Source organism: Musca vetustissima, unplaced genomic scaffold (genome assembly GCF_032173495.1).
Source record: "Musca vetustissima isolate MV318-11 ecotype Yass unplaced genomic scaffold, APGP_CSIRO_Mvet_v1 utg5835, whole genome shotgun sequence".
Classification (NCBI taxonomy): domain Eukaryota; kingdom Metazoa; phylum Arthropoda; class Insecta; order Diptera; family Muscidae; genus Musca; species Musca vetustissima.
The window spans coordinates 255,184-275,254 of record NW_026883122.1 but is presented as its reverse complement, the minus strand read 5'-3'; the positions used below and the strand labels follow the sequence as shown (position 1 = coordinate 275,254).

The following is a 20,071-nucleotide window of genomic DNA, read 5'->3' as shown; positions in this document are numbered from 1 at the left end:
ATCAAAGAAGAACTTAATATAAACTACGATATCGTCATCATGAGGAGGTTTTACTTGCTCCCGAGGCAGGTGTCTGTTGTTGTGTTGAAAATCCGAAACGTGGTAGAAATAGACCAAACTTCGATTCGATGCCATTTAGTAAAGGTACTGCAGCGCGATAACCACCAATGTGATCGGGATTGATGCGTACATTGGATGTATCAATGGGTTTGGGCTTGTGCACTTCCGAACCGGTGGGATGTGAGCCACCGAAATCGACATAGAAGAGACGTTGTAACAATTCATAGGTAACTAGAGTAACACCAAATTGTGGTGATGAACGGAAGACACGGGCTGTAAAGAGATGGAAAATTGCTTTAATTATTTTTTTCTTTTTAGGAATTTGTTAGAACTTACCGGCTGTTCCCTTCCAGAAGGCCCGAGGACCCTCTTCAGCCATAATTTTCTTTGTGGCATCCCAGACACCAGTATATGTGGTCTGTCCAGAACGTGCCACAACTTGTAGACGGGTCTTTATCACATCGGCAGGAGTTACCAAGGAGGCAGCAGGTACACCCGCAATGGCACCAGCCGCCAATAAGGTCAGAGGATGATTGTAGCTGAAAAGATTCAAAACATTATAGTATTATAGAAATATGTAGTAGTATAAAAATATTTCTGATTGGCTAAACTGCGAACAGTAATCTGGGCTATTCACGATCATGATATATCGGATATCTATGTGTACGAACTTCATTGGCATACCAACACCCGGTTATTTTGGCTTATCCTCATTTTGATGGGAAACTGACCTAGGAGTTCTTTCGATTAAAAAGTCCTTCGGAATGTCATTCGGATCCGAGAAAACTTCTGAATGAATTTTAGGTTCCTGTAAATCAGAAGGGATTCCTTATCGGTTACAATATTTCTGTCCCGTTCGATGAACCATTTGCAGAAATTGCCCTATTTCACAGTGGAGGATGTTGCCAAGACTTCTCAACATTCAGAGATCTCTTCTCGTTTGTGATCAGACTACACACAGTCTTTACCTCATTCGGAGGGATGACTGAGGTAGCCTTCACACTCGACCTAGGAATTCTTTCGATTAGGAAGTAATCCGCCATGTCATTCGGATAGTTCCGAGAAAACTTTTGAATAAATTTGAGGTTCCTCTTAATCAAAAGAAATTCCTTGTCGGTTATAGTGTTTCTGTCCCGTTCTATAAACCAGTTGCAGAAATTTACCTCTCTCCAGTAAATATATTTCTCAGAGGTGGGTTTGGCTGGGCAGTAAAAAAGTTGTAGTGTGCCATGCACTTATCGTGCTGTCAATTCGCTCCCAATATGAATTGAGGCGGCTACACCATCCAGATCTCAGTGATGTAGATCTTTCCTGATGATGAAGATACTTCCTGACATGTCTAGGTGGTGGGCCTATCCATACGGTGATGATTTGGATAGCTACTTCTATAACACCAAGCAAGTATTGCATCTTGTTGTGTTGACGCACAGGAAGGACACCATGTTGCAGTCCTCTGGGCGAAATTCTGGCAGAATTGCACCGGATGACTCAATGGAATCAACATTCGACCAAGGACTGTCAACCATACAAGTACATGTTCATGGAAACTTTTGATTCATTCATCATTTCGATGAGAAGGTCACCAGCACCAGTCTCTACTTCAAGGGCCAGTTGCCTTAGAAGTCTCGAGGCTTCACTGAATGCCATGTAGATGGGACCTCCACCCTCGTTGGAGGATTTGGCGGAATCACTAGGACATTGTGTTTATCACATTGGTATCTACAGGGTCTTGATCGTCAGTCAAGAGTGAGTCGTCCCAGAGATGAGTTGGAATGCTTTACTATGGTGAGATGAGCCGATTTCCTCTATTAGGTCGAGGAAAGGGAACTTTTGCATCCCGGCTCGCGTTGACATCATTGAGAGTAAGGGCGTTGGAAATATCTGAATATTGTTAAAGTCGGCTCTATAGATTTTTTTCTAAAGTGAGGACTACAATATGACGAGAAAGAAAGTCACTGAATGTGGTGAGGATCATGTTACACAATGTGGAAATCGACTCTTTGATTTAGGATGGTTCAGCGTCAGATTCGACAACATGCTAAGATTTATATGAAAGTTACAGCTATCTACAACTTGAGATCATAACCACCAGTAAATTATCCTCTCTATAACTTTTTCAGTAATAATCTTTATAATAAACATTGACACTCACCCATCTTCATCGGCAAACATTGCCTTGGTATGAGCATATGTTGGGAAATATATGGCCGAAAATGGTACATCACGCAATAAACAGGCGCGTGCACCTTTGTACAAGCCAAATAAACCCAATTCACGGACAACGGATAAGGCACGAACTTTACCACCGCCAGCAATTTCACCAGCAACTTGTAAACGAATTTTAACAATTTCCAAGGGATTTGTGAATACCACTTGTGAGCCACCAGCCTAAATGAAAAATAAAAATCCATATAAAGTAAGAAATTAAAATAATTATTGGAGTACAAACAACTTACACATGCACCGGCCAAAACTTCAGCCCATCGGGGGATGACACCTTGTTTATCGGTAAATTTATCACGCACCAAATCGTTGACAGTCAATTTAATGGCTTTTTCGGGCGCTACTCCCATTAATTGTGGCAATAGACCACGATATAGACCTAAGACACCTTCGTGACGGATAACCTGAGAAGTTATTTGAAAATAATTATTGGATTATATTATGAAAATGTAAAAATGAGAATATGTACCTTTTTAAAACAATCCCAGGAATTTCGATAGGCCACTTCACCAATAAATGAGCCTGTGCGTTGATTTTGCATACGTGTCTTTACCAAATCGATGGGATAGACGACAGTGGCACCAACGGCTGTAAAAGGAGGGAAAATACATTGATTACTTTTAGAACGGTTATATATCGTTTTCTATATTAATTTTAATTGAAACTGACATTTATGAAAGACTTAATCTGGTGATGTTTTTAAAACCCCATATGAAGTTGAAGAGAGTATTTATGGACTAGATGAAAAGTCTATCAATGGACGAGCTGAAGGCAGCCTGTAAAGGAGAGCTGAACGGAGTATTTATATAGAGGAGCTGAATGGAGTCATAATGTAGACTAGATAGGGAACCTGATGAATAGAGTCTTTATAGACGTGATGAAGGGATTCTGGTGAACGGATTTCTTGGCGACATGAAGGGGTCTTTATAGACAAGCTGAATGGATCTTTTTAGATAACCTGAATAAAGACTTTATAAATGAACTGAAATTAGTTTTTCAGACCGAGATGAAGAGGGTATTTATATATGGGTTGAAGACAGTCTTGATTGACGCGCTACAGGGCGTTTTTATAGAGGAACTAAAGGTAGTCCTTAAAAGCGAGCTGAAGGGAGTCTTTATAAACAAACTGAAGGGAGGCTTTATAAATATACTAAATGGAGTCTAAATAGACGACTTGAAGGGAGTCTTTATAGACGAGCTGAAGGGAGTTTTTATAGACGAGCTGAAGGGAGTCTTTATAGACGAGCTGAAGGGAGTCTTTATAGACGAGCTGAAGGGAGTCTTTATAGACGAGCTGAAGGGAGTCTTTATAGACGAGCTGAAGGGAGTCTTTATAGACGAGCTGAAGGGAGTCTTTATAGACGAGCTGAAGGGAGTCTTTATAGACGAGCTGAAGGGAGTCTTTATAGACGAGCTGAAGGGAGTCTTGAAGGGAGTCTTTATAGACGAGCTGAAGGGAGTCTTTATAGACGAGCTGAAGGGAGTCTTTATAGACGAGCTGAAGGGAGTCTTTATAGACGAGCTGAAGGGAGTCTTTATAGACGAGCTGAAGGGAGTCTTTATAGACGAGCTGAAGGGAGTGACGAGCTGAAGGGAGTCTTTATAGACGAGCTGAAGGGAGTCTTTATAGACGAGCTGAAGGGAGTCTTTATAGACGAGCTGAAGGGAGTCTTTATAGACGAGCTGAAGGGAGTCTTTATAGACGAGCTGAAGGGAGTCTTTATAGACGAGCTGAAGGGAGTCTTTATAGACGAGCTGAAGGGAGTCTTTATAGACGAGCTGAAGGGAGTCTTTATAGACGAGCTGAAGGGAGTCTTTATAGACGAGCTGGATTTGAGTCTTTGTAGACGAGCTGAATTTAAGTCTTTATAGACGAGCTGAATTTGAGTCTTTATAGACGAGTTGAAGGGAGTTTTTATAGACGAGCTGAATGGGAGTCTTTATAGACCGGCTGAAGGGAGTCTTTATAGACGAGCTGAAGGGAGTCTTTATAGACGAGCTGAGGGGAGTCTTTATAGACGAATTGAAGTGAGTTTTTTTGACGAGCTGAAGGAAGTCTTTATAGACGAGCTGAAGGGCGTATTTAAAGACGGGATGAGGGGAGTCTTTATAGATGAGCTGAAGGAGTCTTTTTGTAGACGAGTTGAAGGAAGTCTTTATAGACGAGCTGAAGGGAGTCTTTATAGACGAATTGAAGTGAGTTTTTTTAGACGAATTGAAGTGAGTTTTTTGACGAGCTGAATTGAGTCATTATATCAGGAAGAATATTGAGTAACGAGCAGGACCATTTTGAGTTTTCAAAATACGAAACATTCCCTCGCTAAATTTATATCATATTCCCCAAGGCTACATATTACAGTTTCACATATTTCAAATATTGGCAAATTTGACCCTTTTAATATTTCTACTTACCACCAGCCAATGAACCCAATGTAAAACGATAGGTACTCTCCAAAATCTGTATAAATGCTGATCGATCTGCTGGACTTTCGACTGCCTTAATTTCGGCCAATCTTGTTGTGATATGCTTTGTATAATGTTCTGGAGCGATAATGCTTAAATCGCTATAAACTATGCGACTGCAAGAAAAAGTATAGAAATAAATTAATTCAATTATTTATTTAAAAAACCAATTAAAAACTAATAATTAAAATAGCTAAATGAACGAGAAAAAATAAAACCGGTAAGGACTTCACGGGAAGGGTTGTAGAACTCAAAGTCTGGTGTATATGGAAGAAAAATAGCTTGAAATCATAATTTAAAAACTGAAGAAAAAACTGTGCAAAACCAAATCACAACAACAAATAGATTTGTTTTATGACACTTGCCTACTTGCTTGGATTTTTTTACGTCTCCACCAACTTTTTTGTGTAGCGGATGAACATTTTGTTGTTTATAAATATGTTAATGAGATTTATTTTTGTAATAATGAATTTTGAAGGGAAGACAAAAAAATTATATAAGAACAAAATTACAAACAATTAATTACTTGGTTGTAAAATTTTATATAAAATGGAGAAATGAGTTCAATACTAAGATTTTAAATTTATTGAGGTTATGAATTTCGATTTTTTTAATTCAATAACATTTATTTTTAATAATTCTTCACTACATGATTCTGGATTTTTATACTATTTTTTATAATTTTCTTTAAAAAGTTTGTGAATATTTTTTTGAACTTACCCCGACTGTTGCAATGCCCCTGTCAATTGGAATAATATATCAATTTCCAATGGGGTTATTTGACTCATTGTCTGAGCGGCAAACAATAGTTCATCTTTGGTAACGGGCTCTGTGCGATTACCTTGTGTAGCATGTAAATAGATGCGTTTTATCAATTCCATATTATTTAGTAACGACGTGAAAGCCATAAAATATGGAAAGCTTACCTTATGGCCTTCGGTGACCTGGAAGAATCAAGAATCGGATGTTTTGTGTTTTTGTGGTTCAATATGAAGTATGTGAGATAGAGAGAGAATGTTCAAACGGGAGACAGTGGCAGTACCACTGTCAAATGAACACAACTGATGACGCAAACAATCGGCAAACAAGAACAATTTAATAATTTTACTTACCGCTACCAAATTATCTTTAACATCGGCTGTGAGTAAATGCCTTTTCACTTTAACCATAATATCTTGAAAATCTAAGGGGGAAATATATCCAGAACCAGCTGGATCTTTGCTACGGAATGCTTCCATCGCATATTCTTCATGGAAATCATGAAGTAATTGAGTAAATTCAGCGTAATTAATCAAACGTTGTTTTTTCTGTTGAAAAAGACGAGAAGAAGAAGATTAAAAATTAGTAAATATTTAAAATTATAAAATAAAAATAAATAATACAGACCACCTCAAAGGAGTCGGTATAGACGAGCTGAAGGTAATCTATATAAACGACAAACTGCCTTCAGACAAACTGAAAGGAGTCTTTATAGCCAAGCGGAAGGGAGTCTTTATAGACGAGCTGATGGGAGTCTTTATAAACGTCCTGAATGGAGACTTTATAGACGAGCTGATGTGAGTCTTTATGAACAAGCTGAAAGGAGGCTTTATAGACGAGCTGAAGGAAGTCTTTATAGACGAGCAGGAGGGACTCTTTATAGACGAGCTGAAGGGACTCTTTACGGAAAAACTAAAGGGTGTCGTTATAGACGGACTGAGGGGAGTCTTTATAGACAATCTGGAAGCAGTTTTATAGTCGATCTGGACGGAGTTTTTATAAACGAACTAAAAGGAGTTTTAATAGACCAGCTTTAGAGAGGCTTTATAGTCGTCTCTAGGGAGTCTTTATAGACGAGATAATGGCAAAATTTATAGGCGAGCTGAAGGGAGTACCTATATATGAGTTGAATGGAGTCTTCATGGACTAGCTGAAGGTAGGCTTCTTATTAAACGAGTTAAAGATAATCTTTACAGGGAGCCTTTATAGACGAGCTGAAGGGAGTATGCATAGACGAGCTGGAGGAAGTCTTTATAGACGAGCAGGAGGAAGTCTTTATATACGACCTGAAGGGAGTCTTTACGGAAAAACTAAAGGGTGTCTTTATAGACGGACTGAGGGGAGTCTTTATAGACGATCTGAAACTGAAAGGAGTCTTTATAGACAAACTGATGACTTTATAGATGACTTGAAGAGCGTTTTTATAGATGACCTGAAGGGTGTCTTTGTAGACGAACTGAAATGAGCTAAAGGAAGTCTTTACGGACAAACTGAAGGGAGTCTTTATAGATGAACTGAAGGGAGTTTTTATAGACGAGCTGAAGGAAGTTTTTAAAGACGAGCTGGACGGGGTCTTAATAGTCGTGTCTATATACGAGCTGAATGTGGTACTTTGGACAATCTAAAGGGGGTCTTTATAAACGAGGAGAATATGGTATTTATAGACGAGCTGAAGAAAGTCATATAAAATAAATGAAAGGAGTCTTATAAACGAGCTGAATAACGGTGCTTTGTAGATAAGTTGAATGCCAGGAAGTCTTTATAGGCAGACTGAATGTCTTCTATACATACAACATTTTAATAAGAAGGCCTCATAACTCAATTGGCTTATTTCAATAAAATACATAAACCATTCTTGGAAATATATTATCTATGATGTTATCAATGTACTTTATACTTACTTCACCAAAATATCTTTTGATAAACGGACTGTCTAAACTGAAGGGTATTTTTGAATGTAGCTCGGTTTTTTGTACGACTTCAGCAAAATCAGCTAAAAGAGAAAAAATAAACAAAATTAACAATATGATTTTTTAAATATATGTACGAATAACTTACCATAAGACACTGTTCCATTTCCTTGGCGATCGAATAATTGAAAAGCTGTTTTATATAAAGCGTCTGGTGTGCACAATAGACCTTCGAAAGCTTGAAATTCTGAGAATGATATAAGACCATCTTTACTGGTATCGGCAATACCAGCTAATAAACGCACTGATTCCTAAAATCAAAACGAAAATTAAAAAACAATATTAATTATCATTTAATTGACAATGTAAAATGTGATTTATTTATAAAAACCCCTTTTATTAGGCAGATAAGACAAACGACCTTCACGTTGACTTTCTTATTCAGTAATTTCACTGATAACACAGTGACACATTTTTCAACTTTAAAATCTTGAACCAATCGAGACCCCCAAAATCTTGAAGCTTGTGATGGTGGAAGAAAATCCCTAGATGGGTTTTGCATTATTAGCTAAGGTTTTCTTTTAAATTAATTTTTAAAATATTCGACTGGGGTGGATTTTAGCACAATTTTCAAATAATACGTACTTATTATTGAGTCTATATCTCGTGAACTATTCGAAATATTGATTTTCTTCTCTAGGCAATATTTTTCCTCTTACTTAGATCTAAACATTTTCGCTTCAGATAAAATCAATAAAACAACACCATCATACTGAAAATAGCACAACTGCAAAAATAATTAAAATTTCGGCATACTTTTTCCATGTTTTTTCACACTTATTTCAGAAACTGCTACTGACTTGACCAAACAATATATGAAAATAAGATAGCCAATATCAAATCAAACCACTCTTCTTAAAACCCCGATTTCATTGGTTGATACCTTCACATAGTTATGGCCTCACAAATTCATCAAAATGAAGCAAAAAAATTCACTCCCAATTGTATGTTTAAAAAAATTAAAAATTGTTATGCTTTTTTCAATAAAAAGGTACAAAATTGAAGTAAAAATGAAAATGTTTGGGCTCTTTGGTTTTTTTTCGAAGACATGTCACAGCGAAATATGTACAGGGTAAACGCAGGAACTGGAGGTGGATCGACCACACATTAAAGAAAAACTGGAATAGTATTACATGGATGGCACTTGAATGGCATCACCAATGGTCGAGGAATAGTACCATTACTCAAGAAGTAAGACAAACAACCTTACATCAAAGAAGCAAAAACAACTACAGCAAGTGTAATGGTGGAGGACCGATGTACGCGACATTCGGAGCAGTGCGGGATCAACACTGCCAGTATGAAAACCTTGGTTGTTGATTTCTAAAACGTCTGAATAAAATAGTTTGCCTATTTTCATCTGGCAATGTCATATCACTCGACGGAGCGGAGAAGTTGAAGAAATGTCAACTTTGCCGATGCTTGGGGAAGTATGCAAGCACACCTCCCATGATCCAAAACTATTTTACAAGAACATTTTATTGTTTGAGTATTTTTTTGTTTTTGTTTGTTTGCAAACAAAGCAATAAAAATTTGTATAGGTTGTTATAAACTTTTCGACGACAAGCAATGACTTTTAATCCGGATTAAAGGTCGGACGGACAAGTGTTATTTTCATTTCATTTTTGTTTTAGATTCCCATTCATATTTCGCGATACAATTCACGCGTAAATTTTATTTCTATTATTAAAATCCGCGATAGTGTTATCAATCGAATATTGATTATGGATGTCTAAACATGCACCTGAAGCCTGACCAATATTCAAAATTTAACAGTCATTGACATAGATTTTGGGTGAATGATAACGGGACCCCCCTCCGATATTTTAAAAGACCAATTATGTGTGACGTGTTGAATTTTTTGAGAAGTAGTACGTCATAAGAAAGGAATTTAAAGATAATGTAAAATTCTTAGATTTTTTGTAAATTTTTAAAATTACAAATATTGTAAAAAAATATTTGTTACATAATTTATTTAGAAAGCGTGTGCGGTTGGATCATTACTAGGGAAATGCATTCAGTATAAAAAATATAATTTTCTTATCTACACCTACAAAACAAAATGCAATCAATTTGTTTGTTCACATCAGGCTAGACATAATTATCAATAATTTAATTTAAATTATTAAACAAAAAATCTAAATTAGTTTTTTAAGACTTTGGTATTAAAAAACAATGCAAATTCTAAATGCACTTGACTAGGTAGTTATGTAGAGCAGAATTAAGTTATATAAGCGAGCTGAAGGGAGTCTTTATAGAGGAGATGAAAGGACTTTTTACAGACCTTCTAAAGGGATTCTTTTCAGACGAGCTGAAGGAAATATTTTTATACGACCTGAAGCCTGTTTTTTTATGGACGAAGATTTATGGTAGCCTTTAAGAAGAGCTGATAGGAGTATTTTTAGATGTGTTGATGGGAGTCTTAATAGGTGAGCTGAATAGGGTATTTATGGCAGAACTGAATAGTATATTTATAGACGGCTGAAGGCAGTCTTTATAGACAAAATGAAGGGAGCCTTTATAGAAGAAATGAAGGAAGTCGATATTGGCGAGCTGAATAGCGTATTTATAGAAGAACTGAAATGAGTATTTATAGACGAACTGAAGTGAGTATTTTTAGATGAGCTGAAGGGAGACTTTATGAACGAGTTGAATGCTCTTATAGACGAGCTGAAGGGATTTTTTTATTTATAATAGGAAGGGATTACAGACGAGCTGAAGGAGTCTTTACAGACGTGCTGAATGACATTTTTATAGACGACCTGGAGGGAGGCTTAGTTAGTATTAGGTTGGGGAAAAAGAGATCCATTATTTTTTCGGCAGATGACTGTTCTCATAGATTTCTCGTAAAGTATCGATCAAACAATTTCAGATTTATGCTCGTTGGAAGGGTGCTTGATGCATTCAGTTGTGAGTTACAGGGTGTTAAAATGGAAGTCAACAAAGGAAAACTTCGGTACATTTTACAGTTTTTCTTTGACAAAAGCGAAAATGCAAGCCAAGCGTTTAAAATTGTGAATGGTGTTTATGGTTCCGATACTGTTACAACCAGTTATGTGCAATTTTGGTTTCGTTGATTCCGTTTAGGAATTTTTGATCTTAAAGATGCACCGTGCACAAGTAGGTCGGACGACGAAAATATCGATAAAATCCGAGAAATGATCGAGGTTGACCGGCATGTTAGCAGTCGTAACATCGTCCAGGAGGTAAAAATGGACCATAAAACTTTTTTAAACAATTTACAATTGACCAGAATTGGCCAAAAGGAGAGGTGTCATGTTCCACCAGGACAACGCAAAGCCACACACATCTACAGTGACTCGCCTGAAACTTCGGGAGCTTGGTTGGAAAGTTTTAATGCATAAAGTGACTCGACAACTTCAGGAGCTTGGTTTGGAACGCATCCGCCATACAGTCCGGACTCGGCACCAAGCGATTATCATATTTTTCTTGCATAATAAAATGTCTTTAATGATAAAAAAAATTGGTATCTAGGGAGGATTGTGAAAATGGACTATTAGACTTTGTTTACAAATAGAGAGCAGGACTTCTATGAGATAGGCATTAAAAATGGCAACAAACAAATCATATTTGACCCAAATCGGACATTCTGAATCATGCTGAATTAATTCCTATAATTCATATAAAAATAATGGATTTCTTTTTCCCCAACCTAATATATTCAAATTCTCAAAATCAATCTTATCTATACATTCTGAAAAAGAACCATTCAAAATCAATTAATTGTTGTTAATTGTTATTTCGAATCTGTGATAATAAAATAGTCCTCCTGTAGTTTATAGATTACATTAGAGTTGTAAAGATAAATTTACGATTGTAGTTTGTACTGGTGATTACCTACAACCAGGGATGGTCCGTGTGACGAATTTTTTTGTTTTCGATATTCAAAAAGGTGTAAACGTCGAAAACGTCATATACCAGTATAATATGTAATAAATGTAGTAAACGTCATTTATTTTAATATTATTACCATATACAGTTATTTTCAAGAATATATATTATTTTTACATTTATATGACTATTCTTTCCTAGAACTGATAAAAAATTCAAAATTTTTAGAGAAAAAAAATTTTATATTTTATATGGATTTCCAAATTGATTAATGGAAATAGCTATTTTGTCAAAAACCTAATGGTTTTGGGTGGGTTTCCTACGTTTCTGACGTATGTATTATAAGTCGGAAATGCATGTCATTTACTTATGTGTTATGTTATGACGTATTAAACTATCTATAGAAGACATATATTTTTTATTTTTCTAAACTTAAAAAAATATATCTCAAAAGGGTTAATTACCCAATAAAAATTAAATTTATTCAACATAAAAACAAAAAGAGGTGTGATCAACACGCTTTCGTTTTCATTTGGACCACTGCCATTTAAACAAATTGATACAGCATGTGATTTGTATTTTAAAATCCCAAAATAAGAACTATTGTTTTTTTACTTTTTTGTTAGTTTCTAATTGTTTTCATTTAAATAAGATTTCGTCAGACAAATTGTATTTCTTTTTTCTTTTCTTTTGTTTATTTATTTTTGTTTATGCAAATACTTACATCATTAAATGCAACATCTGTGAATAGACCCAAAAATTTTCGCACAAAATCCTCACTGGTCATAAAATGTTCACCATTCTTTTGATATGAGGCGTACTTAAGGAAGACTTCTCGTAATTTATCGGTGTTGGCACGTTTTAAAAACGAGGGACCCTGTGAAAAATAGAAAAATGTTGAAATTATTATATTGTTATCAATAAACATAATGTCTGTAGATATTATCAATAAATTAGATAAACGTTTCTGAGATTGTGAAGTGAGAAAAATAAACGCTTAATTATCAAATAACGTATGCGTCAGTTTTTATTTGTTCGTGCATTGATAAAACAAAAAAAAAAGGAAAAATGCAAGGCATATATAAAAAAAATAAAAGATTTCTTAAATATGTGGGTGTCTAGAAAAAATAATAAAAAATAGTATTAAAAAAGTTGTGATATTAGTTGGTTACCACTGCGGAAATAAATACTGCGGCGTTTACAAATTATAATGGATATTATTGCAATTAGAGAATGTAATAATATCTCCTATAAATACAGAACTGGACTGCAGCTGATGGACGCGGTCAAAAAATTTAGAAAAAAACAGTAACGTTTTTTTTAAATGACGTGAATTTAGACGAATGCCCTATAATATTTCAAGGGAAGTTTTAGGAACTCAAGAAGACATATTCAAAAATCGGGAAAAATCGGAAGTGTATAGTTTACAAATAAGGGCATATTTGTTGGCTTATAACAAAACAAAAAATTTCAATAAAAAAGCATAACCAATTCAATTCTGTATAAAAAATAACATTAAAATTTTGATTTTTTTAAATAAAGTATAAGTACATTAGTGATATTTTTAAGATTTAAATGTACAGAGAACATGTTTTTATTACACATTTTTAGTAATTCATTATCAATTTTGATATTAAAACAATTGGAATTATTTAGTTTGAGGTAATATTTAGAACAAAGAATCCCTTCCAATTAATCATTATCAAGTGAGCTTCCAATTTTTGTTTTGTTATGGTTTATCTGACTAAAAATTCGTTCCACATTTGCTGATTATTTGTACAAATTTAGACACAACTGGAAAAAGCTGACGCTTAATTTCGGATATGTTTTTCCAAAAAATCTTCAAGTTAACTTCAGCAATTTCAAAAATTTCTTCAAAATTCAAAAAGCATAACTCCCGAAACCCGGATTCTAAAGATTGGCTTTCAGTTTCTAAAATAAAATTCTTTACAAATATCTAGAAAATATTTTTTCCTCTTCTTATAATGATTTAAACCCATCATGTTCACATATTTGTAAGTTAATGCCGTATTAAATAAAAAAACTTAGACAATTTGTGTCGATTGTTGAAAAATCGTCAATTCTGAGGATAAAATCGGCATTTCCCATTTTTAGTGTAAAAACTTATCAAAATCCCGATAACTCAGCAAATATGGCAGACCTGGTTAGGGCATACACTGATCATTGTCTGTCTCCCATTAACCAGATATACCAAATTACAAAAACTGTGACCCTTGTTTTTTCATACGTTTTAACATATCATATATTTGGGTATCAATTTGGAAAGGTTAAAGTCCATTCTAATCCATTTGAAAGGAAAATCTATTGCGTAGCTGGTGTTGTCATTTGTCAAAAATCGTGACTTTTGAGTTAATGATTGAGAAGTTGTAGAAGGTCCTCTGTCCTTTGAAAGGAGTCAGTCAATTGAAAATTTAAAACGCATTTTCTGCAAAATCGATTTTTATACCATAAACAACTATGTTGTCAGGGTATTATAGCTTTGTGCAGACTCAAGAGTTTGTAACGCCGCGAAATATTGGTCCTAGACCCACCTTTATGTATACCGATCGTTATATCTCGATTACCTGAGTCTATCTAGACATGTGCGTCTGTCCATTATAATTTGTAAACACGATACAGGCCACAATTATGGACCAATCTTGACGAAATTTTGCATGTAGGATGGGATCTGCACAATGAAGACCCCTATTGCTTTTGGTAAAGACAAAATACTTAATTTTTGTCATCCAGAGACAATTATGGCCCGAACATCGCGAAATTTTACATTACGAAGGGGATCGGGCCAACGAATCAGCATGTCTGTTTTGATAAAGATCGGTCATTATTTAGCGGGTCAATTGGACCCTGAATTTTGCGTGAAAAATTGCGAAATTTGCATTCTATGGCGTACATATTTACGGTTTTTCAACCCGGAAGTTCGTGTACAATGTACCCGGTTATACCCGGTTCTATGAATCCGATAAATACAAAATTGATATAATGGTAAAGATTATTAAAATACCTTTCAATTAAGTGGTGATATGAAGGTTACTTCGTTTGGGAGATACTGTCAAAAACTGGGTTTTGGACCCCGATTTTTTTTGAACAACTCCCCAAAAGTCGAACTTGTCCCTCAAATGATAGACTACATTTTGCCCTTTCCAAAATGGGACAATATGTGGTTGTATATGTTGTGTATCAAAATATTTGGGCCTTAGAACCCTACAAAAGCAAGTAAATTCTTTCTACACGACAGAATCTCCATGTAAATAGAATAGTTGTTTAAGTTTTCGGCCTTCGGCCGGGGTTTAAAGACTTTCTCTTTTGCACAGATAACTACACCGGCTACGCGACAGAATCTCCTTTTAAATAGAATAATTTCTTTAAGTGGCGGACCTTCGGTTGTGGATTTAAGTCGTTCTCCTATGGACAGATACCAACACCGGCTCGTCGACACAATTTCTTTGATTTTGTAGGGTTTTAACGCCCATATCTCTTGATCCACAACAGATGGTTCGATATACATATCACACCATTTTGGAAAGGGTGTATCATTTGATTCATGATTTGTGAGAGGCTATAATGGACCCAAGTTCAAATTTTAGGAAGTTTTTCAAAAAAAAAAAAAATCGGTGTCCAAAACCCATTTTTAAAGTATCTTTCAAACGATTTTAAATAACCACTCAAGGGAAAGATATTTTCATAAGCTTTAAAATAATACCCATTTTTCTGGGGGAAAAAGTCAAAAAAAAAAAATCTGATCGATTTAACTAAACTAGAATTAAGCCGCTGATTTTGCTAGAAAATTATGGCTTTTATTAATTGTTCAAATATTTCAGAGGAGTTGTTGGTATGTTTTATCCCTTACTACAATATTGAAATTGAGTATACGGAATATTGAAAGTCGTGGTAACATTTTGTGGTTACTTTGGTATTATGTTTAACATATGTTTTATGTTTATTAATTCACAAAAATATTACAAAACAACACATTTTTAACTTCTTTTATAAATGTTTATTAATTGTCATGAAATTAATGTCATTATTTTCTGTGAGTGTATAAAATGCATTGATCAGCGTGCTGACTTCAATAATTGTCATGAGGTAAGAACCATGTGTAACAAACAAACCAACAAATAAATAAATTACGTACACTTTGAGCCTTTTTTAATGGCATGGTGGACACTAATTTTGTGATCTTTTACTACAAAAATGTTTTTAGAACTTGAAATAAATAATTATCTTCTTAGTATTATTAAATCACTTTATTATTATTTTGCACTAATTCCAAAATAAAGTCGCGCTTTATTATTTATTTTCTTGGAATTAAAAAAGCGAAAGCACTCTCAAACAAGTGTTACACGTGGAAAATTGATCAAAATTTGGCAAAATACAAAAAAATCGAACGGAATTCGTTTACCACACCACCATCACCGACAAATTAAGAACTAAACTCTACCCACAGAACTAAAAGACTTCCAAGTCGAGTGAGAATCAACAAACAAACAAAAAAGCCGCAAACAACCTCTTCAATGACAGATAGTTAGTTACTCTCTCTGTCTCTCGCAAAAACAGGGGAACTGAATATAAAATAAATAAAGCAAGATAAAACATTTTATTTTCCCCCCAAAAATGAATAGCCGCATAAAAACAAAACAACATGAATTAAATTGACAATTGACATTTTTTGTTTGCAAATAAGGAGCAGAATAAATATTTCAATACACTATTTATTTTTACTGTCCACTCTTTATTAATTGTTTACTCTCCATTGTGGGGCTCAACTGTTCATAGGGGAGCTTACTTCATTAGCTCTTATTTTTAAATGATACAATATATGTGAGTATGACATTTGTATGCTCTTAAAAAGAAAAAAAAACATAAAGAGAACAATCTCAGCGTTTAGAAAACCTAATCGTAAAATGTAAACAGGTGTAGATTAGACAAAACACAAACTAAATTTTATGCAAAAATAAACAAATTATGCGTAATTATTAAACAAAGTCGTTCTTGGTGCTTCATTTTGTCTAACGCTGATAAAAATATGAATAAAATTAATTCAACAAACGAGGTTGGTATTATAATGAGAATAAAGAAAAAACTTGCAATAGCGTCCATATTGCGGTCAGTATTTTGAAGGCTTTAGTTGTATATTCCCATTGTAGTGGCTGCAATTTGGCATATTTGTCCCGTTTAATTATACCCTCCACCATAAGAAGGTGTGTAAATTAAATTTGCTATTCCGTTTGCAACACCTCAAAATATTCACCGGAGACCCCAGAATAAAATTATATACCAGTCAGTTGAAATCACGATATCTGTGGCAATATTTAAGATAGAGCTCTGAAATTTTGCACAGACATTGCTTGTTCATTTATGATGTTTGGTATTGCAAATATTGTTCCACGTTTCGGCGTAGTGCCCATATAGCAGTACTCCCCAATACTCGATATTTTAGGATTTAAGATAGGTTTCCCAACCGAAGTGACTGTAATTTGGTATTTTGGATTACATTGAATAACACATATCTGTACGAAAAATTATTAATATCGACCCAAGTTTCAGGTATCGACCCATATAACGGTACCCCCGGTATTCGGTATTTTGGCTTTAATTTGGTATTTTGTGTTATCATTGTATAGCACATTTTCGTACTAAATTTTTCCCAACTTATCATCGTTTTTACATGTTTTCTGTAAAGTTCCTACCAAAGTTTTCCAACTTGAGTGTTTAAATTTTTTTGTTTATACCACATAACGCAATAACATATAAACGTCCCGACCGATTTAAGGGATTTTGAATGCACACCACTTGGTGGAGGGTATACGCAAATTTACATCGTCCCCTGTCAAATAACTTTCTCAGCAAGATCAAGACCTCTTCATTGCTTTTGAACGTATCAACAACATCTTCTGGTCACAAAAATCCCTCTTGACTTTTAGGAATTAAGAAGAAGGGGTACGAGTAAGCGCTGTCCGGACGCTGTAATGTGGACATTACCCGAAGTTACTGTATCTTCTAACATCTACTTTCCCGACCAAAGCGTGAAATTTGTCGACAGCCGGACAGCGCTTACTATGCGTCTAATGTGATATACGTTCTCCTAATAAGTGAAAGCAAACATCTAATATGATTTAGAATGCATAATTGCAATGTTGAAAATTGTGTCAAGCTCTGATTGAATTCTGTGATTTAAAAACTTGTTTAGCACAAGAGTCAAACAATTTGTTTTTCTCAAATTATTATATACGTATTTATTTTTCACAACAAAAATGTAGGTTTTGTTGTAATTACACTTGATGAGTTTTAAGTTTTATTTAATTTTTAAGCCGAAAATTATTATTAATTAAAAAAAAAAACTTAAAGGTCGGGTAATGTGGACCACTATAAAAAAAACGGGGAAATTTTCATGGGGACTAGTTCGAACAATGGGCCTATATTAAAAAAAATTCTGCGAGGAGTTATTTTACCCTCTGAAACCTCGATATGCGAAATTACAGATTTCTCGGTTGGATAATGAAGCTAGGGCCTCCAAAATACCGCGATGCCGCTGTACCCTTAAATTGGGCTTCTGCAAAACATAAATCCATATATTAGTGCAGTCAAGATCCAAATAAATAGAAATGAAAGTCAAATAAATATAAATTTATCATAGGCAGACCACAACTTGCTTTTTAAGAATATTCTGGTCTACATTACCCCCCAAGTTACTTATTTCGATGTTTTGAGTTTGTTTTAAATGGGGTCAAAAAAGGAGCTTCTATTAACAAAAAACCAAAAGACGTAACTACAAGTGGGTTTATTTGATAAATGCAAAAAGGCGTAACTAACAAAAAATTCACGTTTTTACTTAATTGTTATGACTGCCATTAAACTAAATAACTAAATTTGTTAAAAAAATTATAGTCTATTATTCGTCATATGCAATATCACCCTGCCGGGCATACTTTTTCATTTCACATGACATGTTTATAGTTTTCATTCAAAACTGTTTTTTGCTTCTCCTACATAATTATGCTTTTGTTAGTTACGCCTTTTTGCATTTTAGCAAACGATATATAATATTTGGCCTGGAATATATTTAGACAAAATATATACTATGGTGTGGAAACAATTTGTTATTTTTTACCATTGTTACGCATACAATATCAAAAAAAGAATATGGTTTTCCGCATTACACGAAGTTCCTCTAATAAAGTGTGTATAAAGTTCGTAATCGAAAATCGACATGTCTCTATAGACTGCATAAATTATTTTAGTTCAACAATAAATATATATATTTTTGGTGCCTGTTTCTATCCCAATTAAAAAAAAAAAAACAAAATGTATATTATTACTCCTTATTACCGAGAATTGTATTTATCTATTATTTACACCCAATGTCATCTAACCGGTGTTGAATACCTCGTCTACTGTTTTTGTATTTATTAAATACTATATTCTCTACTTTTTCTCACTTCTCAATCCGAATAACATGTTTGGTTTGTTGATCAACTATAATATTTTGGGTTTTCTCTTTTGTTTATAGTTTTTTTATAATAGAGGTGTGAAAAGAGAGGAGAGTAAAGGAAAAACCGCCATATGAAATGTCTAACAAAAAGAGAAAGCAGAGAACGAGCTTATTGATACATGTACTCAAGGGCACCAGTTCCCATGGTTGCCCAGCATTATTTTATAATTAGCAATGCGAAAAATCCCCATAAAGTTGCATCATCTGAGAGTGTTTTGGCGTTCTGTTTCTTCTCTTTTCTCTTGTGTATTCGTTTATCCCCACATTGTGGAGCCCACATATAAGGCAATTAAGTTTTGTTTTTATTGGATATTTGATTGTTTGTTATGGGATCTATTGTATACGTTGAAATTTATTCAACTACCGGTGTTTTCGAAATGAGAGAGCGAGAGAGTAAAAGATAAAGAAAAACACAGCATATGATTCTAAAGTAAATTGTGACTAAGTCAATTAATAAAATGTATGTTTAAATACATATAACAAAATTATCAATAAATATTTTTCAAATTAAATATAAAAAATGTATTAAGTAATGCACCATAAGCTAGTCATGACAGTAAATTAAGAAGATACTGGTAATTACAGCATTATAAATATGTTGTTTGTTAAACATGTTTGTAATAATGATAGACTATAGAGTGGAATCGAAGTTGTCGGATAACGATTAGTTCCCAATATATATTATATTCATTGTTAACCAGTAAGGAAAGTAGTAAAATCGATCTGGGCTGACTATATGATACCCTTCACCACTAAAGGTATATTCTACATATGTATGCTAACAGAAATTGAACTTAAATATGTGATCTTTATCTATAAGTGACCCGGCTAACACCAATTCATACACATGATTTTCTGCAACCTATGCTAAATTTCATTTCATTCGGGCATATATAGAGTCGTATGCATACAATGGGACACATTTATGTTAATCGATTTAAATCATTGCTCAAAATATGTATGAAAGCTATGTCTGCATCTGCACCAATTTCAAGACGTCATGTCAATCGGACAAACCTTTGCGTTTGGTGCACAATTTACATATAATCCGAAAAATATATATCTCAATATGAACCAATTTTCACGAAACTTAGCACACATCATTCTAGACTGAACCTACATATATTCACAAAATTTTTTCTAGACTCAATTCAGTATGCTATGGCAAATCTAATAAATATAAGGGACTTTGGTAAACTATTTATATAAAATCGGACAAAAAATATATATCTAA

The 20,071-nt window shown here is 34.3% G+C and overlaps 1 protein-coding gene across 1 annotated transcript in view; it reads right to left on the bottom strand.

Annotated features, from left to right (window-relative positions):
• The window catches only part of LOC133329866 (calcium-binding mitochondrial carrier protein Aralar1), a 62,363-nt gene continuing 42,292 nt past the window's right edge, over positions 1 to 20,071 (bottom strand). The window contains exons 2-12 of the mRNA XM_061538327.1: positions 12,052 to 12,204; positions 7,564 to 7,726; positions 7,407 to 7,498; positions 5,859 to 6,053; positions 5,467 to 5,690; positions 4,696 to 4,862; positions 2,753 to 2,871; positions 2,517 to 2,687; positions 2,213 to 2,448; positions 397 to 599; positions 1 to 333 (exon numbers count right to left, since the gene is read on the bottom strand). Coding sequence (XP_061394311.1) covers positions 38 to 333; positions 397 to 599; positions 2,213 to 2,448; positions 2,517 to 2,687; positions 2,753 to 2,871; positions 4,696 to 4,862; positions 5,467 to 5,690; positions 5,859 to 6,053; positions 7,407 to 7,498; positions 7,564 to 7,726; positions 12,052 to 12,204 — 2,019 coding nt within the window. The 3' untranslated portion in view covers positions 1 to 37. The remainder of the gene's footprint in view (positions 334 to 396; positions 600 to 2,212; positions 2,449 to 2,516; positions 2,688 to 2,752; positions 2,872 to 4,695; positions 4,863 to 5,466; positions 5,691 to 5,858; positions 6,054 to 7,406; positions 7,499 to 7,563; positions 7,727 to 12,051; positions 12,205 to 20,071) is intronic.